General features: G+C 42.4%; 3 protein-coding genes across 3 annotated transcripts in view; 1 reads left to right on the top strand and 2 right to left on the bottom strand.

Moving 5' to 3' along the window:
- On the bottom strand, nucleotides 1-6,989 carry rnf115a (ring finger protein 115a). The gene is given in 10 exon segments (XM_070834627.1): nucleotides 1-1,140; nucleotides 1,804-1,919; nucleotides 2,608-2,701; nucleotides 2,789-2,861; nucleotides 2,956-3,024; nucleotides 3,208-3,491; nucleotides 3,712-3,766; nucleotides 4,023-4,081; nucleotides 6,756-6,856; nucleotides 6,859-6,989. Coding segments are annotated over 10 exon segments (1,101 nt in total). The 5' UTR covers nucleotide 6,989; the 3' UTR covers nucleotides 1-1,020.
- polr3c (polymerase (RNA) III (DNA directed) polypeptide C) lies at nucleotides 6,971-13,185 on the top strand. Its single transcript, XM_070834625.1, has 13 exons — nucleotides 6,971-7,061; nucleotides 8,327-8,473; nucleotides 9,027-9,291; nucleotides 9,565-9,863; nucleotides 9,982-10,086; nucleotides 10,781-10,954; nucleotides 11,040-11,091; nucleotides 11,174-11,234; nucleotides 11,340-11,490; nucleotides 12,151-12,252; nucleotides 12,374-12,423; nucleotides 12,572-12,721; nucleotides 12,834-13,185. The coding sequence occupies exons 2-13, from the start codon at nucleotides 8,327-8,329 to the stop codon at nucleotides 12,913-12,915; spliced, it is 1,638 nt and encodes a 545-aa protein (XP_070690726.1). The 5' UTR covers nucleotides 6,971-7,061; the 3' UTR covers nucleotides 12,916-13,185.
- Nucleotides 13,170-23,861, bottom strand: part of itga10 (integrin, alpha 10) — a 25,483-nt gene continuing 14,791 nt past the window's right edge. Inside the window, exons 8-30 of the mRNA XM_070834624.1 lie at nucleotides 22,763-22,913; nucleotides 19,717-19,882; nucleotides 18,665-18,738; nucleotides 18,439-18,583; nucleotides 17,652-17,800; nucleotides 17,353-17,496; nucleotides 16,957-17,163; nucleotides 16,734-16,864; nucleotides 16,342-16,508; nucleotides 16,087-16,229; nucleotides 15,866-15,976; nucleotides 15,675-15,760; nucleotides 15,420-15,561; nucleotides 15,210-15,302; nucleotides 15,020-15,096; nucleotides 14,767-14,856; nucleotides 14,575-14,659; nucleotides 14,363-14,476; nucleotides 14,180-14,287; nucleotides 13,982-14,095; nucleotides 13,801-13,896; nucleotides 13,600-13,713; nucleotides 13,170-13,509 (exon numbers count right to left, since the gene is read on the bottom strand). Of these exons, the coding sequence (XP_070690725.1) occupies nucleotides 13,456-13,509; nucleotides 13,600-13,713; nucleotides 13,801-13,896; nucleotides 13,982-14,095; nucleotides 14,180-14,287; nucleotides 14,363-14,476; nucleotides 14,575-14,659; nucleotides 14,767-14,856; nucleotides 15,020-15,096; nucleotides 15,210-15,302; nucleotides 15,420-15,561; nucleotides 15,675-15,760; nucleotides 15,866-15,976; nucleotides 16,087-16,229; nucleotides 16,342-16,508; nucleotides 16,734-16,864; nucleotides 16,957-17,163; nucleotides 17,353-17,496; nucleotides 17,652-17,800; nucleotides 18,439-18,583; nucleotides 18,665-18,738; nucleotides 19,717-19,882; nucleotides 22,763-22,913 (2,761 nt within the window). The 3' untranslated portion in view covers nucleotides 13,170-13,455. The remainder of the gene's footprint in view (nucleotides 13,510-13,599; nucleotides 13,714-13,800; nucleotides 13,897-13,981; nucleotides 14,096-14,179; nucleotides 14,288-14,362; nucleotides 14,477-14,574; nucleotides 14,660-14,766; nucleotides 14,857-15,019; nucleotides 15,097-15,209; nucleotides 15,303-15,419; nucleotides 15,562-15,674; nucleotides 15,761-15,865; nucleotides 15,977-16,086; nucleotides 16,230-16,341; nucleotides 16,509-16,733; nucleotides 16,865-16,956; nucleotides 17,164-17,352; nucleotides 17,497-17,651; nucleotides 17,801-18,438; nucleotides 18,584-18,664; nucleotides 18,739-19,716; nucleotides 19,883-22,762; nucleotides 22,914-23,861) is intronic.

Raw genomic sequence — 23,861 nt, forward strand, 5'->3', positions numbered from 1 at the left:
ACAGTTTTTTGTCAATTTATTAATACATCATAGACATTTTTTCATATATATAATATACAGCTTGATAACCGGGTATTTCACATTTGTATCTCCATTCTCAATGTTTTTTTTCCTTTGCAAACCATAAACTGTTGGACTAAAATTATTTACATCAAAAAAAAGTGATAAAAATGTGAAACAAAAGACAGCCAGAAGAGTAAAATGACAGGGATGCCATCAGTTTCTAATATATACACCAGGAGGAGTTTTAATCCAAAGCTTTAGATAATTGGCCAAGCTCTGTAGATTTTTACTTTCATTCCCTTACTGGTATGACATTTTTTTCCCCAGATGTCCTGAAAGGTGTAGGGAATCCCCTGCGATTCGATGTAACAGCTTCCATTTATGGCCATAAAACAGCAGCGACTCAGAGTTCAATCGTCGTCTTCCTGACACAGTCTAAACTAAATTAAACAGGATACCCTTCATAAACATACCATTTATTGCAGGGCTTTAGGTGTTCATGTTGTCAGGTCCAGACCCTGTAAATGCCAACAGTGAAAGCAACCACTTCAATATTCCCATATGCCGTACAGGGCTCAGTAGCAGGATTTAGCTAGTTTCCCGATGAGTTAAGGGGGTGTGGTGTACGATATAAAGTCTGGCATTTCCCCACAATGGTGTATTGCAGCAGTGCATTTTAAGAAAGATGGACAAGGAGTTTGCTTGAGAGATGAGAACAGAGAAGACGGGCTTGATCATCATCAATCTAGTCTGGTTTGTTAGGCAAAAAAAAAAAAAAAAAAAAAGAGATCTAGCAGACCTCAAGTGACTGTTAAGACGTCTGTACGGGTATCTGTATACATGGTTGAGGAAAAAGGCATTAAAATAGAAAATAAAAATACAAAAAAAAAAAAATATTAGACTGAGATGATTATGACTGCAACAGAGATGAACAGAGGAAAGTGAGAAGCATTTTGTCTTCTCGGTATGATGCTGGATGTAGGCGAGAAGAACCGAGGGATGAGACAGGTGGGTGTCTCAGAAGGACCATCTCTCCTGTGTGCGGGGGTCCATGGAGAGGGAGGGGGACTCTGATGGGGGCTGGCTGCTGCTGTCTTCTCCATTCAAGCTCTTCCTACACACTGGACATGTGTCATGCTGTGTGGCCACAGAGCAGAATATAGATAACATTAGCTTTGGGCAGTTTTCTCACAACAGTTTTAACAAGTGGTCCTTTTCTTTTACTCCTGTTTTAAATGATGCTCAGGCTGCTGTTTGAAGGCCACAATCTTTTTATCTGTAATGTTAAATGGTTGAGTTAGGGTAACGTCAGCATGGCTTAATTAATCCTCCATTTAGCATTGATCAGTGCATTGTTGATTTCATTGGATCTGCACATAAACAGTGTTACTCTATTAAACATTTGTTTAACGGTAATTCTAATGGCCAGAGTGGCGACCTCAACAATTGTAACTAACTAAGTAACTAACCAGTAATTCCTGTGTAGCTAAAGCGTGATAAAGCTTATTCCTCTGTACCATTAACCTCCATTATTTCATAAATTCTATTAAGAGCACATTAATGAGCCATGCTGAAGCACTGGGTGACATGCTCCTTCACTGACACAAACAAGGGAGATGTCGACCCCACATAAATATTTTTATGTGGATTACCAGGCAGCAAAACCATGTGCTCACATACCCTTTAGGTCTTAATACCCCCACGAGCGCTCTGAATATCTCATGCACAGTATTACATGTCATTAAGGATCCATTTCATGAGTTTATTCTATGAAGATCTACTTTCTGTGTTGTGACTCACCATTTCCAGCCATGGTACTATACAGTCTGAATGAAAGAAGTGGTTACAGGGTAGCTGTCTGACTGGCTCTCCCACTGTGAAGTCTTCTTTGCACACCGGACATTCCATACAGCAGTCTGCAGGAGCACAGATACAAATGGGATTTTTTAGCATTCACTCGCTATAAACGCCCTTGTGGTTTCTAGTAATTTCTAGTGTTAATTAATTGTTATTTGGGACATGCATGACATCATTAGCACCAAAACTATTTGCATCGTATAGTTCCTTAGCAGGATAGTAAACAAATCTAACAGTTTTTACAGTCTTTTACAGACAATGGAACAAAAACATATGAAACATGGACTGTCATTTATCCGAATAAGTCAGTCACAGTGCTGCAAAAGCTGGGCTGCATAACTAAATACAGAGTTACAGCTGAGTGGTGAAATAGGACAGCATGCACAGAGGAGGAAGCCAAGAAGAACAGATCCACAAGAGGACTTAGAGGAACAACAGGGGAGGTGAAAGACTAGCGAGCAAAAGACGTCACTTTAAAAGTAATTTATGGAACAAATTGTTGATACTTTCAAGGTTAATGGCCATTTCATTCCGAACAAACAACAGGCTTCGCTTGGCAGGCAGCAGCAGCAGCAGCATATAAACACAAAACCTTTTCTTGTTGTTTCTAAGAGCTGCACAGACGTCTAAACAAATAAGCACATATTTACATAATGCCAGATGTGTTATTAACACATTTTCTAAGAAGAGGTATATACATTGTATTATATAAGGACACGTCACTGCGCATGCAAAGGAATTTCTGACCTGCTTGTTCCTGAGAGATATTGACAGTTGGGAGAGAAGAGATCTTCTCTTTCTCTGCTGGCGGAGGTCCTGTGTTCTCCAACTGACCTAATAACTACACAAAGACACACACATTTGTAACTGCAGAGAAATTAAAAGGTGACAAAAGTTGGAGTGAATCTCTATATTGAGTTTGGTTTACCTGTGTTATCACGGCGTCTAACCCTCCCTGTCCCCAGGCGTAATCCCCTGGGTTAGAATGCAGCATCCCCGTCCTGAGAGAGACACAGGCACCACAAGTTGATAGGAAATAGCACGACACTGTGGCATTGGCACTAACACGATGACGCTACTGTAATGTCATCTTACCATGAGAGGGGAGGTGAGCCAGGGACTCCAGAGTTGGCAAAGAGACCGGCAAGAAACTGTTGTACAATCCTGAGGCACAGAGAGAAAATGTAGAACAATTAATGTCATCACCAAAAATAAGAGCACTTAGGGCTGTAAGAGCATAAACTGCACTGTTATTATTATAAGTGGGAGTGTGCAAAGCGGAGAAGAGAACCAAGAGGATGGTAAGGAAGACAGAAGAGGTGGAAGCTGAACTGGTCAGTTACTCACCCCTCCACAGCAGGCGAGCGGTCTGGTCTGCTGCTGCCTCTGGACCGGTATCTCCTCTGGCTGTGCAGGCGAGGGGGGCGTCCTGGTCCCCAGTGTTCTCCGGCTCCTAGTAGACCCCCCATGGGTCCCCCAAGGCCTGCTGGGACTGACCCCCCGATTGGTCCCCCTCCCAACCCCCCAAGGTCACTGAGACCACCCAGACGGCCTCCGGGGAGCCGAGGTTCTGAGTCAGGCGTGTCGCCGTCTGTGGTAAATGGCCGCTCCAGTAACAACAGGTGCCATAGCTACAGGGATGTCAGGATTGGACAGCGGAGGGGACAGGTAAGAGGAGAAAGTTTCAGACAAAGTGGAAAGCATGCAGCACAGTGGGAAAAGAGGGAAAGCCAACATGCAAAAGCAAAAAGAAAGAAGAAGGCAGGGAAAGAAGACAAAGTTAATCAAAATACATAAAATTACTGCAATCCTCTTTTCCCCCACTTCACCCACCCGTATACCAGCTCGTACCTCTGCAAACTGTGTGGCTGTGTCATCTATCCCGTTAGCGCCACCCTCTAGGAGACTGAGGAAAACCGCGCACAAGGGGACAAAAGACACATTATTAGCTACATCCACTGAACCCTATACACATGTTCAGGTTCAGTGCGAATTTGGGACAAAACTGTATGGCAAGCCTACAAGCTTCTACAGTGCAACATGAGAAAACGTCTTGACAGCCCATGTGCCTACGTTTGTTCCAGACCAACGCTAAAAGGCCTTAGGATCTCATATTGTCTGGAGACGTAAGATAGAAGCCTAAAATAATACATGTCTCTTACCTGGAGTCTTCTGTTACTTCCTCTATGAACCCTGAATCACATCTTGGACAGATGTACTCCTGGAAAACAGTCACCACAAAGACTTAACACAAAAGGAGTCACACAGAAAAAATACTCATAATAAACAGTCCGCAACTCAGAGATATTCACTTTACAATGATAAAAAGCACAAAAAGGTATCAAATTCTCACACTAGCAGAGCAGGGAGCAAAAAATGTTTGACATTTCTGCTTTAAAATTTACCAAAAAAAATAAATGATCGAATTAGTTGCGGTTTCATTTTCTGTCGATCGCCTACGGATTGATAGACTACTTATTTCAGCTCTACTTTACTAAAATCATTTAGTGGTGATATTCGATTTTGTTTTTGACATTAATAATTACAAGAAAATATCAATTAAGATAAGATAAACCTTTATTTGTCCCATAACGAGCATGGTGGAGGTTTCTATGTTACACATGTCAAACGATTTGTCTGATGTAACGCACAAGAAGTGAACAATGTTAATTGAGTTTTTTAAAGTTAGAACTATATATTGTATTTGCCATATTGTGATACATTGACATCTTCCAGCCCTTGAGGGGAATCGTAGGAACATTGTAAAGACATTATGCTGACTGGTACAGTCAACATACTAACAATATGTCAATTTGTCTTTGTAAAAACAATACAACTAATAAAAGATTTGTAAGATGGCCAGAGTTTTATGAATGTAGTCCAGGAGGTAGAGCTGGTCTGCCAACCACACCTAAAGTGTGTAGTGTTTTAGAAACCACCATAACAGAATGAGGAAGACACTGCTGTCGGTTTGTACCACTGGATCATATACTGTCTCCTCAGTGTAAGCCAGGGTTTCCCCACCATGGGGATGGGACTGCAGGGAGCTCAGTTAATATACAGACTGGCCTATAAGAGTTTAGATTGGTATGTTTGTTTTCTAACATGTGTTAATGAATAAAGTAAAATATGAGTAAAATAATAACAGCTAGCTTTTTATATCATATTCTATTCTATTTGGAGCTCATTGAATGCTTTTGAAAGCAGAATACAAATGAATACTATGCTCAAACTCACATTACAATTTAACTCTATTAGCTTGATTTAATGGATCTAAAACCAGGGCCATGATCAGAATTGGTTGAGAAAACCTGCAGTAAGAAAAAAAAAAACAGCTTAATTGAGTAACATGTCACAGACACGTGATCACGTCTGTTGTATAAATGTACACTTGACTGAGAGATATACTGTAGTAGTGTGGGGCGATAAACCTGGGTGGTGCAGTCAGTTGGCTCAGTGAAGACATGCCACAAGACTGAGTGTGCTTGAGACAAGCGGGCCAGTTTAGAGTCGGTGACAGGGCAGGCTGGAATTACCCTCAACCATACCATAAAAACAAGGATTCAGCTGACAACAAGATAATCTGGTGGACTGACTTACTGGCACACAGACCATGCAATACACACTCAGTTCCCATTTTCTTCAACTTCATGTATGTCAATCAAGCTAGACTAAAAATAGAGGCCCAGCAGCAAGTAATGCTTTTTTCATATAAGGCTAAATAATCAGCCAATCATTTCCTCTCTTATCCTTTAGTGGACAAATCATTTGGTTGATATAATAATAAAATAGCCATCACAATTTCTGAAGATAAAGTTGACATCTTAAAAATAGCTTCTATAGCTTCCTATAGACAGACTAAAACCCAGTTATATTAGGTTTAAAATAAAAAACACTAAATTTGCACATTTGAGACACTGGAACTAGAGAAATGTTGGCATTTTGCTTAATACTGATTTAGAGAATAATGATGACTTACAGAATTAATCAGTTATCAAAATTGTTAGCGATTAATTTGCTGTCAGTCAACTAATCACCAATACTTTCAGATCAAGTTAGTTTAACGCAATATAGGTCAACAGCACTGCAAACAACTGCTTTCAAAATGAATGACCAATAAATAGAATTGACATCTCTCTAAAACAGTTTCAACAAAACCACCATTACTTTCATGAACCCTGGAGTTCATAGTGGGCTGTGCTGTTATTCTGGATTAGTTGTGGCTTGGTGTACCTAATAAACTGGCAACTGAGAGTAAATAGGAAACTCTCACAACTGTCTCGGAAAACACATGTTTAATACATGTTGGGGTCTGTAAAAGTGAGTAAAGATGCGGGTCATGTCCGCGTATATACATTATATTGTTCTCGCTTTTGACTTAAAAACTGAAACTAAAATCGAGATATTTATGCTGCCGAAAATTCCCCAACTCGTCCAGTCAACTGTGTGTTTTAGCAGAAAGACAAACTGAAAACGAAAATAACAACTAAATCATCAAACAACTACATGTTAACACTGTCTATGAAATTACTGACATAGACCTTCTCTCAGCTGTTCGTGTTGTTTTGAGCAAAACACAATATGCCCAAGCTGTCACAGCAAGGAGGCGTCAAGTACAGCGCTTTGACAAGACTGTCCTACACATGCAAGCTTTACAAAATTGTCCATATTTGCTTTTGATGCCTGATTTTCGGCAAAGACATTTGCGAGTGTCACGAGTTTATTCTAGTGAGTTTTAACAACAACAAACGCCGCTGATTGCTAACTGGCTAGCTGGTGTTTAGCTGTAGCAACCAAGCGAAACAAACGGAGAAATGTTGACCTGTCAGCCGCACACATCACACAGGAGTGGGACAGATGTCTGACACATAAAGAGAGAAAAGCGCCTGCCTTACCGGGAGTTTTGGGTTCACTTCTCCCTTACAACAGTGACAGAAAAACCGATGCGGTGGAACAGCCGCAGCCTCCGCCATCTTGCCCAGACCAGCACAAACATGACGTCGGTCCTCCACAAACTGAAGACAGCTGTCCGCCTCCAGCCCGGCATGCACCGCGGCACCGCCGGCGAATCACAGCCAGCTAAGCCGGAGAGCGGAAGTGTCCCGGTGTTGTGAGCCAGGACCCGCATGTGTCCAGCCGTCAGTCTGTGGGATGGTTAAGAGCAAAGACTGCCTCAACACAGAAACGTGTCAGTCGGAAAGGTTTGTGAAAAATAGTGAAGTACCTGACGTGTCGGGTGACTTAATGTTTAAGTGTAAACACTAAATTTTAGCTAGCTTAATGTACAAAGTGCCTGGTCATCACACTGTGTAGTTTTGCGACAGCTTACTGGCATCTATCCTCTCAGACTAGTCAAGCTATTTATTGATTGTGTGTGTGTGTGTGTGTGTGTGTGTGTGTGTGTGTGTGTGTGTGTGTGTGTGTGTGTGTGTGTGTGTGAGTGTGAGTGTGAGTGTGTGTGTGTGTGTGTTTCGTCACAGTATGACAAGCACAAGTTTCAGTACAGCATAATTCACCATTTTAGCAAGATGCATATAAACACACTAGATTAGAACTTTGGACTGTTGGTGGGACAAAACAAAAGGCAGACAGAGAGCCTTTTTCTGTCCTCTAGGGCTCTGGATGCTTTTTGATATCTTAAGACAGTCTGACAGCCGGGTGCAGTTTCCTCATGACTCTGCTGGAGGGATGGATATGTGTAAATAATAACATTATTATTATTATTATTAGCTATTCAAATGTTAATGTTAGCTGAATTTCACTGAGCTGCTTCAGTTTCAGGGTCCTGCTATTGTGGATGCTGGTTCACTGTCACAGTGTCATGATTTATATGGACACAGAGCCGTCGTTAATATTATTAGTTACACCTGTGCTGTGAAAGATCCCCTCTGTTCCAAAAGATTCTCCTTCATTTGGAAGGAAGGAAAATGCAAACTTACAATGCAATAGCAAGATTATACAGGAAAGTATGATGTGACTGTGACTTTCACTATTTTATTTTTTTAGCAGTTTCTAGTAATAGGAGGAGGTTTGTATATTTTCCATATAGGGACACATAGCAACCTGTGTTTTGCACATAGCTACAGTTGTCATCCTCCAACATCATATATTTCACACATTCTGTAAACGGCACTAATTTCACTGTAAATTAGAGTAAATTCCTGTGCGATCATGACAGCTTTTTGCTAATATTTGCCTTCCATGATTAGTGTAAGTCCTTGTGTTTACTGACCTTTTAGTTGGCGACCCTTTAGGTCCTAAGTATGCTTTTAATTAGTGCTTTGTTAGAATCAGGCGCTCCAGAAGTCAAGTACATAAATATACAGACAGTATATACTGTATATTAAAAGCACATAGACAGAGTTATATTCATTGTTGTGTTGATACAGGTGCTGCAGTAGGTTGTTGGGGAACTTAGTGAGCCTAGATGCGATCCCTTTCTTCATCTGTGTGTTTATTTGTGCAGATGACTACTCAGGAGGTGCGTCTGTGCGGCCTCCTGCTGCGGGAGCACTTTGGAGATGTGGTGGAGAAAGTGGGAACACACCTGCTCAGGAATGGAGCGCAGAATTTAAGAACCATCATTCATGAGACTGGCATCTCACTGGATCTGGTACCTCTCCCACTCTTTCTATTTCTAGGCCATCACTGTCTGTACTTCTCACCATGGAAATATTATTATGCATTATATATTTAGAATTATATACACTGCTTACACTGCTTCTTGGCATTTTCAAGCCTTTGCGAAGACACTAGTACATTTACATACACTAATCATTCCACACTTTAGCAGTGGTGCCGCAGTAGTTTTTCGTATAATTAGTTTAAAAGCACAACACACTGTCTTTACATGACAGGTACATTTCTGCTCCACAGAACTGATTACTTGGCCATGTATAGCCTTAAATAGGATTTTGAAACATTTTTATCATTTTGATGTTGCTGCAGATTCTTTTAGTACCAGAAATTTGATCACTAACAACAATGCTGCTGTTAACTGGGGTTATTGGACCTACATCAGTAGCACACTACATGTCAAATGTTACGTCTGATGTACAAATACATGTTCTGCCGTAATTGGATCAATAATCTGGTTTTTGTGTGCAAGTAAAGGCAGTCATGATGGTAAAGCACCTTTTCTCTTCCCCTATTCTTTGTCATTGTAGGTCAAGAAGTCACTGTGTGTGCTTGTGCAGCACGGCACTTGTGTGTTCAGCTCAGGCCGCAAAGGACCTGGGAGCCCCATGGAGTATCGGACCGGTTGTGATCGGATATTGCGAATTCTCCGATACCCACGTTACATTTACACCGCCAAAACTCTGTATGGTGACACTGGAGAGCTAATCATAGAGGAGTTACTACAGAGAGGTGAAATGACAATGAGTACCACAGTTAAGACAGTCGCCGACCGCCTCACACAGAACATGGAAGGTCAGTATCTCGGTGTCTGTATCAAAGACTGTAGAAAAGCTCCCCACAGTTTAGCGCAGGTGTGTTTTGAAGCCTGGATTTGGGTTTATCCCCCATTGCTATTTTGGCAGTTCCCAGAAAATCCAAATTTGGTCGAAGGTGAGGAAAGCCTTAGTAGAAACCAGGCAGGATGAGAAAGCAGCAACCATCACATAACATCAGTCAACCGAGCAAACATGCTCCTAAATCTAAACTTTAACAGCAACTTTGTCTTTGCTTTTGCTGTTGTTCCAGAGGGTCGCAGCATGGATTACAGCGAAGTGTCTTCTGCCTTCTCCAAACTGGTGGAAACCCATTTTCTTCAGCGTTGCCCTCCACAGGCAGGAGCAGGCGCCACTCCAGCTGCACCCGCAACCGCTGATACCCCTGGTACTCCTGCTACCCCCGTTAGCACCACCCAGCTCACACCAGAGCGCTTCCCCGACTGTTACAAGGTGCCTCATGTAACACTCATAGGGCGAGGCAAACGCCAGCTCTCCAGTGAGGACGGAGAGGACCAAAGGAATGCAAAGAGGGCTAAAATGGATTCAGAGGTGGGTGTTTGGAACATGTTAGTTACACTTTTAAAACTCATATTGCCTAAATATATCCCTCATATATGTATTGCTTATCTTTTGTGTGACCCTCTATCTGTCCATCCCTTATGCTCAGACACATGGTGATGAGGGGATTTACTGGCAGGTGAATTTTGAGAGGTTCCATCTCCACTTCAGAGACCAGGCCATCATTGCTGCTGTAGCCAACAAACTGGACCAGGTAACATTTACACATGGATGCTTAAAATATATCATTTAAAGAATATTGACTTGACTGATTGACTGAAATATGCTTAGTAGCTTTCTGTCAGAGAGTTAACCGAAAAGACTCCACTCTCATGTCTGTCTGTTATATGACGCCACAGCCAGCTGCTGGTGAGCGAAGCTCAGCACTTGGGCTGGATAAAAGGGTATTTGCAAAAACAGCTAAATCTGCCAACTAGCGCATCTAAAGCTCTTTAATTAGCACGTCAGAGGTCAATTTTAGACAAATCCAGACTAGCTCTTGTCACGAAATCTGTTTCTACTCTTCATGGTAAGCTACTGCTGCACAGACACGAGTGTGGCATCAATCTAAAGAGAATCAGCATATTTCCCAAAATGTCGACCTATTCCTGGATTGTAAGTGTGGCTTGTTTCCCCTTAACACGTAGAATTTAGGTTTAGCAAGTTAGGTATATTAGCATTTTAACTAAGGCTAGGAACACATGCACAATTTGATACTCTTTGTTAAAATGAATTGAGATGTTTGATCTCAGATGCATCAGCCATCAGTTTATCTGAGAACGTAGAGAACACGTCACAGTCAGTACAAGTGCACCTAAAGTTTCTCATATTGTCTGTTTTCTATAGGACCAATTATGGTTGTTTATGATTATAATGATTATGTTTCTAAATTTATCATAATAACTCAGACGAGCAGTGAGATAGTGAGGACTATGCTGAGGATGAGTGAGGTGACGACTTCACCCACAGCCACCTGCACGAAGCCTCTGTCCGCCAACGAGATCTTCAGGTCTCTCCCAGCCAGTTACAACATCCCCAGACCCATCTTGGACCAGTACCTCACGTTACTGGTTGATGACCCGGTATGACCTCTGCAAAGCATGTGTCTCATTTTACAATCTTTTGCCAAAGATTTTGTTAAAGGTAGATCCACTTTTCATTTCCTAGATGGAGTTCGTGGGGAAGGCTGGTGAAAGTGGAGGAGGGATGTACGTTGTCAGTATCCTTTTTAAGCACGCTGTTTTGTGCCGATTAATTCCTGACACACAAGGCATGGATGCTTTTCTTGACTCCTCTGTCAGATCTGCACAGAGCACTGGCCAATCTGGCTCGGGCCACGCTCGAGTCTGTAGTACAGGAGAGGTAAGCAAGTGTGTGTGTCTAAGTGTGAGCACATGCAATTGTCTGATCTTGAGCGAATTATTATTATTATTATTATTAATTCAATCACTTCTAATCTTTCTTCAGGTTTGGCTCCCGATCAGCGCGCATCTTCCGTCTGTTGCTAAGGAAACGTCACCTGGAGCAGAAGCAGGTGGAAGATTTTGCCATGATTCCAGCCAAAGAGGCTAAAGACATGCTCTACACGCTGCTTTCACAGAACCTAGTACAGCTACAGGTACATGCTTGAAACATGAAGATGCTTTTGCAGTTCATTTCTGTGCATTCATGTGCTCTCACCAAGCTATCGCTCAACTGAGAACGTTCAAACTCTATTCTGATTCAGCAGGCCGACACGAGAAAAGATCATAGATCAGAAATTGTATCCAAAACATACTGTTGGTTTTAGTTTGATGAATGGTTTTTCTCTTCATTTCCTTCAAACAATCAAACACAACATGGAGGAGCTTCCAAAACAGCCCTCCCTCTTTACTTTTGTAACTGTGACAAAAATGAGAAGATATTCTGATTAACGTGATGGATTTAAATACTCAAAGCAAGTTTCAAGTCTCTTCAAGCCGTTTTTCTTACTGTCTGACTGAGTTAATGCCTGGAAGGTAGGAGAAATCCAAAAAAATCTGATCCAAAAACCTACTTTGAAAATGATTTGGCACACTATGCACTAAGTGAATGAGATATTTTTAAAACTAAACTTGTAAAGCGCTGCAGTCCTAACTTTTATTCTGTGTCTTTCTGTGGACAATGATGCAGGAAGAAAATGATAACAGTGACCATTTTGCAATTAGACTGACAAACTGATTGAACTGACTGACTGAAAGTTCTTATTCTTTAATTTACTCACTCTCAGAACAGCCATGATATTTCTTTTGTCTTTCAGGAAGTCCCAAAGACTCCTGACTATGCTCCCTCTCGTACCTTCTACCTTTACACCGTCAACCAACTCCCAACTGCAAGAATGCTGCTCCAGAACTGCTACAAGGTAAAGCGATGAACATCCTGTAACCACCAGAGCTCTGGGTAGAAGACAACCATCAATGGCATGTTATTTTAATTTTTAATTTTAATTAATGTCTTCTCTCTGGACACTTTTCTCTGTGCAGACAGTAGCAAATCTCATAGAGCGACGCCTGTTTGAGACCAAAGAGAGCAAGTGAGTTCATAATAACTGTATGTCCACATGTTTTCTGCCTCGCTGCCCTTGCACGCCAGATAACTTCACAAGAACAACCTTAAAAGTTGTCTGGCTCACACACTGAGTCACAGATCAATGGTTGATTGGTTTTCTGCTTGAATGACAGGCGTCTGCTGGAGAAATCCCAAAGAATCGAGGCCATTCTGGCATCTTTGCAGGCCAGCGGGGCCGAGCCTGAACAGCTGACGGAGGTGGAGGAGATGATCACTGCCCCTGAAAAGCAACAGCTGGACGCCTTAAGGCTTCACATCAACAAGTAGGAGCGCAAAAAACGACTATTACTTCTATCTATCTACTATTTCCTTCCCCGAATTACCTCTTTGGTCTACTGGTGTTACTTTTCTCATTATTGTTCTTTTCCTCTCCAGGTTAGATTCAGCAGAGAACCAGGTGGATGAAACCATCTTTCTGATAGAGTCCTATGTCAACTCCACTGCCACATCCAGTTGAGAGCAGGTGTTAAAGCATCACAACTCACACACAGCAGTTTAGCCGTTACTTTTGAATTAATCCTTTCAATTCTGGCTGTTTTATAGTTTACATGTCTTGACTGTTTCAATCTGGGAGCGATATAAAATCTGAATACATTAGTTTGCATGCATCAGCAAATTAATAAACAGTGCACCAGAACACTTGTTTTTGAACTGTTTTAATTTTAAACACAAAACTGTAAGACAAACATAGGACAAAGTGATTGTTTGAAATGTAAAACCATGAAAACGTCTGTATATTAAATAAAAGAATTGTGGTTTAATACACACTTTGGTTTTTCCTGAAAATTAAAAAAAAAAAGGTTATTTACATAAGTGCTCCCGACCCTGGAAGTAGTGGGTAGTGCATTTCTGTTGGACCGTCGTGATGCTCTCTTTGGTCCTAGAGGTCCCTGTATTAAGTCCAACCCCAGGACTATCTCTGTGCCTGGTAAGAGGTGGACTCAGCTCACACGGTAGTCGTCATGGCAAATGACTGTCATGGCTGCCAAAGTTGGGCTCAGTCATCGTGGTTCTCCTCCTCTCCTCTCTGTTTGCGTGTGAAGAATCCCAGCTGACGAGAAATGAGATGGAGACTGATACTCTGTCCACAACACATGAATGTTTCTGAAGAAATCTGAAGGTAAACATAACATGAAAATACCTTCCATAGTATGAAAATGATGAGGGCCAATAGCAGCAAACCTCCAATGATGCTACCAATCAGAATCCACAATGAGATGGGAATAGCTCGGCCCTTTAGCACCTCCAGTACAGTCTACAGAAAAATAGATGAAGGGGGAGATTAGACAAAGTAAAGGTCATTCACACTCTGCCACTCAAAATCCCACTTCAGTCTTCTTACCTCCCTCCAGACTGTTCCTGTACCCAGAGTGATGAGGTTATTCTCCTGAGCTGCGAGGCGATAGGCTCCTATTATCTTCACTGACTTAAATTTGGCCTACAAAAAGAGACACAAAGGTGATGACCAGTGTTTGTGTTATAAAAGGCTGAAATGAGCATCCGTGAGCTGTTGTGTAACTCACTTTTCTGAAGAAATCGTCGTGAACTCTGCGACTGACTCGAATAACGGCGGTCTGGCCTTTTAGAAGCTGCTGGACTTCACACACGACCTCAGTGCACCATGACCTGCTACAGTTCTGAAAATACAAACAAACGGCGTGTTAACATGAATCCTGATGCTGCACAGTGTTCGGTCGCTGCTGCGTTACCAAGAGCCTCACCAGTATGTCATTCTGCATCATGTCTTCAGGATGAAGGGTGCGTACATCTCTCTGTCTGGCCTTCAGCTGGGCTAGATCACTCAGCACGCTGCAGTTCACCCCTGTGGCCTACAGGGCAATTTAAATGTGTCAGATATTATCTAAAAGAAAGATTAAAAACACTCATGCTGCAGCTTTACTCACGTTGTATGAAAAGACATCAGTGACAGTCATAAAGACTCTGTCTCCTGCAGCCACGGAGGGCAGATTCAGCCTTAGCTCCACATTACTCACAGAGTAGCAGCCAAGGTTCTGCAGCTACAAACACATAAAAAGCTCTAATTTAGCCTTTTCTTGTTTTTTATGTTATTTACTGGAAGCTTAATAACTAATAATCATGTGAGCTGTAGCTTTACCCTGAAATGTGTGTAGAACTCTGGTCCAATTGCTTCTGACACTGTCCGAGTGGGGTGAACCTCGTATCGGTTTAAATTAGAGTCACTGCACGGAAAAACAGGAAACAGACACGTTAATACAAAAAAAAATGTATTCTAAGTAGCTAAAATATCTGATTGTTGAACAAAACACAGTAAACTGCACAAAAATACCTGCTAGCAAACAAGTCTGGTTCATACTGAACAAAACTCTGCAGCTGAACACTGTTGTCCCCCAAAGTGTCTTGTCTCTCCACACTGTCACTGTAAAAGAACCAAAGGGTTACATAATATAGGGTGCTTTTCACAGAGGATGGTATACTCTTAAACTGTTATTGTGGAAACAACATTAAGGAAAACCTCTGTTTCTTGAAGTTTTCAATATTTGTGAACTGTGTGCATGCAGTATGGAGAACTTGTGAGCTACCTGGCAGCATTAAGCTTCATTTGCACTCGACTGTGCAGAGATGTGCAGCTGAACTCAAACTCCAACATGAAGTTAACCTGCAAACAAGAGATAACAGCCTGCTGAAGTGACACATTGCACCTGGAGGAAGTGAAGTACGAGTGGGCTGAGTCGAGAGGGTGATGAAGCTATTTCCTCGGCATGGACGTACTTTTGACTGGGAGCGAAATACTGGATAGCTGACATTACATGAGTGGCTATTGGCTCCAAGTGCTGTACACTCAATCTTAAAGTGGGCATCCTCCTACGTCAAAAGAAAAGAAAGTGAGAAACATTAGTTTGTCTATGTAAGTCTATGTAAATGTGTTTGGTGGGCTACATGTGGTGCTGAGTGTGTTAACAGTATATGTGTGTGGTCTACCCTAATGCTGAGGCTGGAGAAGTGGAGGTTGCGTGAATAGTGCAGCGTCAGGCTGGTGTTGTAGGCGTTTTCCAGTCTGTTCTGAAGCTGCACCTCCACCGCCAGACGCCTACGAGGGCTGCGAATCACATAAGGCTTCTGTCTGCAGAGAAAACACAACAAAAACTCAATAAAGCCTGATAACTGAGTAGGTATCTGATCTTGTCAAACTCATGTAGAAAGAAAAGAGAATAGGTGAATATTTCAAGTCTCTACCTTGTCCCAGAGATGTCCATATGAGCTTGTAGCACCAGGTCTGTTGTACACACATCATCCTCACCGCAGTCTTTAAAGAACTGGATCTGGATCAAGAGGAGAGGACAGCTTGTTTGATGGAGAAAGGAGGGAGGGAATGTTGATGCAGTAAGAAAGCTAGTAATGTTAACAGTCAATGTTGTGCCACTCACAGATTTCTTGACAGTCGTTGGCCAGCCTTCATCCAACACTGGACCAGTCTCTGTATCGTTGATCTTAAACCGCAGTGAAAAGCTAATTGGACGGATGTAATCTGCTGTGTCCTAAACAAAGACAGAAACAAATGTTGGTGATAAATAGAGTTGCTTAGTTTGTCTTGCTGCTTGTGTATGACTGATGTTTTAATGTCAAACTTGTGTGGCCCGACACTCACATAGACATGGAAGGACAGATTGTAGCAGAGAGTTTGTCCTGTGCGGACACGGACGGGCAGCTGGGTCTGTCGGTGGGAGCTATCATCAAACAGAGCCCGCGCAGACAACTTCCTGTCATCCAACATGGCGGACACCCAGAGATCTGAGGAAAGAGCACGTTAATGGGAGTGATGATGAGTGTTGGAAAATTAGCAGGATTAGATTAGTAGATGGCCTGTGAATTTCAGGTTAATGACAAAAATGAACTGGTATACCAAAGCTGTTGCTGTGAGCTCCAGGGGAGCGGGAGACGGTAGTGAAGCAGGCAGTGGCATTGAGACAGGCTGATTCTCTGCCTCCCCTCTGGCAGGTCTTCTGAATGACGTTGATGGAGTGTGGCTGGAAGGACAGACTCACATTGATCTGGACTATGCTTCGAGAGCTGAGGATGGGAGTGGATGATAAAACAGGATTAAAGTGTGACATCTCAAACATGTACAAGCCAGCAGATGTTTTCAATCTACATAAGGAAATTGATTATAGTTATAGTTGATATTTTTTTTAATCTGGAAACTGCATGCAATGTGTACTCTGGCTTTATTATCTCTCAGCTATGAAATGAAATCTGTTCTGGCAATGCCCCCCCCCCAGCTCTGCCTCTACCCACCTGAGCAGTACAGCGCTGCCCTGTGCTCCCACTGCCAAGTCTATTAGCTCATCTCCATCCAAGTCCAACCGAGCACTCACACTGCGGCCAAAATACTGCAGGGAGGGGGAAATGGATGACCCTGGAATACGCTGAGAGGATGAGACAGGAAAAAACAGAAATCAGTTTGACTGAATTCTGAAATACACCAGTGAAAATGTAGTTGTGGTCAAATGAGAAGTACCTGCTTATAACTGTGGATGACATAAATACCGTCTCCGTGGTAAACATAGATGGCGCCCCTGTGGTCATCCTCCAGTGGGGCTCCCACCAGCAGGTCAGTGAAGCCATCGTGGTTGAGGTCTGGAGTGGCTGCCAGTGCATAACCAAACCTGGCATCCTGGGACTTTTCCTCTGACTTCAGAGTGCCATTAGGTACAAACACCTCCTCCTGGGAGAAGAGAAACAGGAGGGAAGGACGATGGAAGAGATGGAGGTGACAGGATAAATTGCAGGGGATGGAAAAATGTATATAGTCAGTATTTTGAGAAAACTGTTATGGAAACCTAACAAGAATTTGATAAATGTTGCATATTCTCAAAATGATTGCACAATAATCCGCGTGGCGCTGCTGTCTTACCCCACTGAGGGTGTAGATGTAGACTTTACCAGCCTCCTTGTTTCCTGAGCCGAGGTACATTGGAGCTGCGACCAGAAGGACATCAGTGATGCCATCCTGGTCAATATCCAGCCCACACAGCTCACTGCCATAGTAAGATCCAATCTACAGACAGAGACATGCTCTTTTAGTTTACTCCCACTAGGTGGAGTCCTTGCTTTAATCTCTTTCAAAATGAGATCCCTGCTGATTCCTGGTACCATAAACAAAAGGACAAATGTGACAGAAATGAGAGGAGGAACACAAGAAGAGTGGTTTACCTGTTCTCCATTGAGGGCCTGTACAATGTTGACATCGCCCTCATTACTGAGTTCAAACAGGATGACTTTGCCTTTGTGTTTGAATCGAGGGGCCCCTGCTACATACAGCCTCCTCCAGTCACCAACTATCACAGATGACACTGTGTAGCCTGGAAACACACACGAACACATATCATTGAGCACTGAAACCTCATCTATGGCCTACTATTAAGAGCTAAAACAGTCACACCAGGGTTTCTTTCACTTCTGTTGTTGATCAATTTGGCCATGAAAAGCGTTTTGTTAAGAAATGAGTTGAGAGTTGAGAAATGAGAGAAATTAGTTGGTTCCAGAACAGGAGTTTGTTCACGAGTTATGTTTTAAGAAAATTAACCTGAAAGATAAACAATAAGCAAACATGGATGTTTTGGAAAGGATCACATGCATTTTGGAGCCTGTTACATTGAAAGGTGTTTGTGTTGAGTAGCTAGCCAAAGCTGGATTATCCACTGGGCCTCATACACTCATAGCCCCAAAAGGGGGCAAATTGACTTATTTATAAATTGAAAAAGAATCTGCAGATTAAGTGATAGTGTATCTAATTGTGAGCTGCAGTCCCAATCATATTACAACCAAATTAACTTAAGTCCTTGTTGCGCCTGGGGGCTCTTGTGGGTTATTTTGGCCATACTGCTGGCTCTGCGTCTCAATACGACACAATAACCTATGATATTAACGCTGATGCAACATGGAGAAACCACAGTATGATTCTTTAAGCATCATGTTCAGTGGTGTGATATGTGGGTACCTAAATAAGCAGCATGATTTTTGAGCTCCAGTGGAAACTCGCTCTCAAAAGCCTCCCTGGGCGGCATGATGCGTCCGTTGGTCCCTTCCTTCAACACTCCACCATCCCAGTCATAGGCACCCACCATCCCAAACAGGATGCCGTCCTGAAGAGAGGAGTAGGGCATGGATGAGACGCACTGCTAAAACACGTTCTTCACACAAAGATGAACAGCTGACAGACTTACATCCAGTGTGTGTGTGGAGAAGCCGATCTGAGACATCTCCATGTGGAACGAGCTCTCGTTGTAGCCCAGCGTCCCTTCAAATGGACAGACACAGCAAGTCAGTATTCCCCATTGTCATGTAGCTTTTCACCTCTCCTCCCTTCCTTCCTCTCCCTCTAAGGGTCTGATCTAGATGGCATCATTAGCACCCTCACTCAGCATGAAGACCACAGGTGGCAGACATGCCTCACCCTTTCCTTTCCTCCTGTCCCTTCCTCTCTGATTTCCCTAAACACTTAAAGGGTGGCATCGCTTTTCATCAGCCTTCCTCTCATGTTCCCGCGACTATTGTGATAGCTGTACACTCCCTCTACCTTCCTTTCCTTTTCTTGCTTTCACTGCAGGACTGCTGTTTATTTTCTCACATGGACCCAATCTTCATTCACCTTCTTCCACCCTCTTAAATATGCTTTCTCCACTCCTCTCTCATATTCTTGTATTTCATTCTTTCTCTTCTTATTCAAACTCTGCTTTCAGTTTTTCATCTGTATCCTGTTTCCTTTATACAGGCTGAGTAATTGATTGAAAAAATATGTTCATTAGCCTAATCAATTCGGTATTTGCACTGCATAATTGTATATATTATCATACATAAATCATATATTTGGTAGAGATGTTATAATAGTACCCCAAGATAGGTCATACAATATGACAAAACTGAAGCTATTAAAGCTGTTTATTAAAGTTGTTAATTAACTTTGAACATATTTTTTTGGGGTGACATCAATAAATCTTTATTTAATGCAGAAAATATGTGGTTGATCTTAAAACAGAGTCAGTATTTGGTCATTTCCAGGTATTAATACTATGCTATAATGATTGCAAATTGTCTCTCGTGATGAACAGTGTTACATTAAGTATTTCATGCATGCGTCATGCAACACAGCTATACATAAAACTTGATTACTTTAGACTGAACCCTACAGATAAATAAAGGGGTAACACCAGAGATCACTGGTGCTAACATTGCTGCTTTCCTTCTTTACATTTTTATCTTTCATTTATCCACAAACCTTCCAGGGTGAAGATGCGATCTCCCAGGGCATCAACAATGTCATTGAGCGCAGCTTCATCGGTCACATTGAAAAAGTATTTGTCGTCAGGGTCGCTGGCGATGTACTTGATTTCCTTAATGAACGTCTCAGGGTCCTGCTGCCGGCGAATGTAATGTCCCAGAACCTGGAGCCGAGAAATAGAGAGAGAGAGAAGAGAAAATATGGTAAATGAATAAGCAGATAACACAAGCGCAATAAAACATTGAGGGATTAAGGGGGTGAAAGTGAGAAAAACAGAGAGCACAAACAGACTTTTTGGCATGTATGAGAGCAATTACTTCTCCATGTTTCTGAGGGAGAGAAAGAGAGATAAAACACTGTTCTCTGTGCATCTTCCAGCAGTATGTAGCTGAATCAGGTGCTTCTCAGTTTGAGATCAGTGAGCGTCCAAGAGAGAAAAGACGACTGGAGAACCCTGATTGATTTGCAAAGACACTAACGTTTCAAGACACTAACGTTTCAACACAACTGTATCTTCATCAGAGTGAAGAGAAATATCATAGAAGTGAAGTGAAGAGAAGGCAGGGGCCTCCACCTGGAACTGCAGGATTTAACTGTGAATAAAAGAAAATAAACACACTTTATAGCCTGTGTAATTTACTAGCAATTAAGCAATACTGAAAGGTAACAAATTGAGTGGAAAACATAACAATGGAGGAAGTGGCAGCCACCAGAGATTTGTAAATGAGGAGCACAGGCCTCGCAGCGAGGTGAAGAGATGACTGATGCAGAAGATATACTGTAGCAGCAGTGGCCTATGGCTTAACGCCTGAAGTACAAATGAGAAAATTCCATAAGAGAAACCAAACCCAAGAATCTCCCCTGTGACTCCAGCTGCCAAGCAAACTAAGGAAATCCTCTTGTTTTCAAAGGGTAGGGGATGTAGAAGGGTGTAGTGTGTAATGTGAAAAGGCCCTACATATAAATATGTACATTAAGATCTTATAGAGGCTGACAAATTCCACTCAGGCTGCCAACTGCTGATGGCTTTTAAATAGTCATCAACAATGAAAGCGAAGAATGAAGACAAAGAAGAAGACAGAGAGGAGAAAGCCTTGTTGAAATAGAAAGCACATTTCCAGATTTAAGGGATTTGGAAACATTATAGTCTTTGAATATATGAATAAAAGTGTACATACATACATGGCCCTGCATTAACTGCTCCCACACACACGCACACGCCTCCAGCCCCCGAACTGCACTGATGTATAAAACACAGTCTGTAGTGACCGTGCTCTTGTTTTGAAAGCTTTTCCCTCCCCTGTGAGCCATTTTCACTGCACACACACAGGCAGCAGCACAGAGAGCAACATCAAAACATGGCTACTGCTACAAGTAGTACTTACCTGTCATCACTCTGACGTTTTGGGCAAACACTCAACCACAAAACCCTTCGCATTCTCTCTTGTTTTCCTCCTCCAGTTGTGTTTCTTTTTGCACTGAAAGCTATGTATACAGTTGCTGCTCTACCCAGCACCTTCATTCTCTGTCTCTGTCTGTTTCCTTCTCTCAAATTAAACTTTCATTGAACCAGCATTATGTTGTGCACATGTCAGATGTAGCCCATTGGTGATAAGACCATAACAACAATTCAACACAATTAATGGTTTGCACACTTTTATCCTCTCTCTTTTTCTGCTGGGATGATCAGGATTTAGGCCTGAACACATCTTGTTTCAGCATTTTCAAGGGTCAGTTCACCCAAAAAAACACAATTTTCCTCTCCTTTCCCAAGTAATGACGAAAGTAATGACTGTAGTTTGTGTGCACCCAGGTTTTGAACTATAACTATGTGAGATGTCTGCCTCCACCCAAATACAGTGAAGTAGTTCTAATGCAGTGACTAAGCGCTGCCTGTGGGCCAATGGCGACCCTCAAAAACATTTTCTGCAGTCCTTGAAAGTGACTTGGGATGCATACATTATATTTTAATCATCCATCGTTTATTTTTATTTCATTTTCAACAATCTGCATTATAATACACTACTCAGCTACTGCATCAAATGGTCCTAAAAAGCATCTGCAAGACACTGCAAACACGCTTTATCTCAGTTCAGTAGGATTAGTGTGGCAGCAGAAATCTTGGAGACGGATATCTCAAAATCAGGGCGAGAAGAACCAAACACTATCTGCATGGTTAAATACCACTTAAAGTATAGCAAGTGTCACTAAAAGCACCACTATAAGCAACACTTTTAGTTAAAAAACAAAATCACCTTTCACCAGCTCTTTGAACCAGTTGTTTAAGCACAAGAAAGTGAGACAGTGTGAGGGACAGACTCAGGAAGACATAGACATGCAAATCTTCCAGAATCATTCTAGCACAAACTGACCAAGCTCTCTAATAAGTCAGATATCAAGACTATCCAAACAGACCGTGGCCAAGTGGGACTGAATTTCTCCTTCCATAGACTACTAGGTATATTTGATCTACACGGTCTACACATATTTCTATAGTGGCACTTTGCCGCTCCTCCTCCATTCTGGCTCATGTTCTCCTCTTCTGTGGTTCCAGTGGAGTCTGGAGGTTCCCCAGCTTCTCTTGTGGGGAAGGGAGGGGTCTGCAACCAGTCCTGCCACTACAGTCTGTCTGCCCTGTGACACTAAAACCTTGCTATCGCTCAGTGTGTTTCTATGTGTTGAGGGGGTCGGGTGGGGCTGGAAAGGAAGAGTTTTTGTTCCCATTCTGCTATTTCTGTAAACCCAAGGGGTTCATTTGGTAATTTGGAGATGTTATTTTTGGGGGAGTGGCGGTGGTATTGTGTGATTGTTTAACGGTGATTATGGTCACCATACTTCTTTCATACATGTGAGGAATTTAAGTGATGGTGCACACGCCACTGACAATGTAAGTTAGTTGTTTGTGCGTTTCCCTCTCATAGTCAAGATTTTAAGCATCATGAGACATTAAAACTCTCAAATAAAACCCAGAAATGATCATTGTTTTACGTTAGCTGGTTCCCAAAGCAAAGTGACCCATTGAAGCTAGATGACATGCACTCACAGCGATGGCGTATCTTGTGATGTTTCTGTTTTCGCACTCTAGCAGAGCATCTGGTAGCTCCTCCCCGTCATGTGACTCCCCATCCGTCACTACGATCATCACCTTGGTGGCGCCGTCCCTTGCTCCACGCTCAGCGCTGAACGCCTCTGTGCTGCAAAGAAAGAACAGGCTCAGATAAAGATTTTCATCTAGTTTGCTAAAACATCATTCTGAATGATCTTGAGTCAAGACAAAGTGCACAAGAAGGAAGAGGAAACAGAAGGAGAGTACAAGGAGCGAAAGAACCAGAGGGAGAAGGAGGATAAAAGGGAGTATTAGTCACTTGGTTTCCTACAATCTCAAATTAACACCCCCTATAAAATAGTATACAACTTCATGTGCTTCTCTGAGGAAATGACTGGCCACTTAAATACTGAGCAACTGGATTTAAGTTCCCACCAAGTTAGATATAAATGGTCCAAATCACAACTGGACCTTCCCACAACTATATTAGTCAGACTTGACATACATGCATTAGCCGCCAGTTGACTCAAATTGGTCACTGCATGCTGCGTGCATGTGTCATTTCACACAGCAGCCACATCTGTGCATTCCCATCCGGCTGTGCCATGATACAGAGAGGAAACCTAAATGACAAACACACATGAACAGACCAAGCCGCACCCTGTTTGTCTGCAGGAAACCTGTTCTCAGTGGGACCTGCTTCAAGCGTTGAATAGGGTTGGTAAGCCTCAGACCAACACGCACACACAAACACACACACACACATAGTGAACTGGGGAGAGTAGTCACTGCTGGTGAACTCAGTCATTTTCAGGCCTAACTCCAGCCCTTTCCTAAATATAACATCGTGGTCAGCCGCAAGAAGCTCAGAGTTAAAAACAACCGTTTCCCCTATGCAGTCTGCAAATTACATAGGGTGCAGAGAAGGAGAGGAGAAAACAGAAGAGAGGAGCTGAAGAAAAATGATGGAGTGAAACAAATAGATGAGATGGAAACTGGAGAAGAGAAAAGAAAGATTACAGATTGAATAAAATAGAGAAAAGGGTGAGGAACAGAAAAAAACTGATGACAGTGACTGAAAGGGAGAGAAAGGGCT

Source organism: Pempheris klunzingeri, chromosome 8, assembly GCF_042242105.1.
Source record: "Pempheris klunzingeri isolate RE-2024b chromosome 8, fPemKlu1.hap1, whole genome shotgun sequence".
NCBI lineage: Eukaryota > Metazoa > Chordata > Actinopteri > Acropomatiformes > Pempheridae > Pempheris > Pempheris klunzingeri.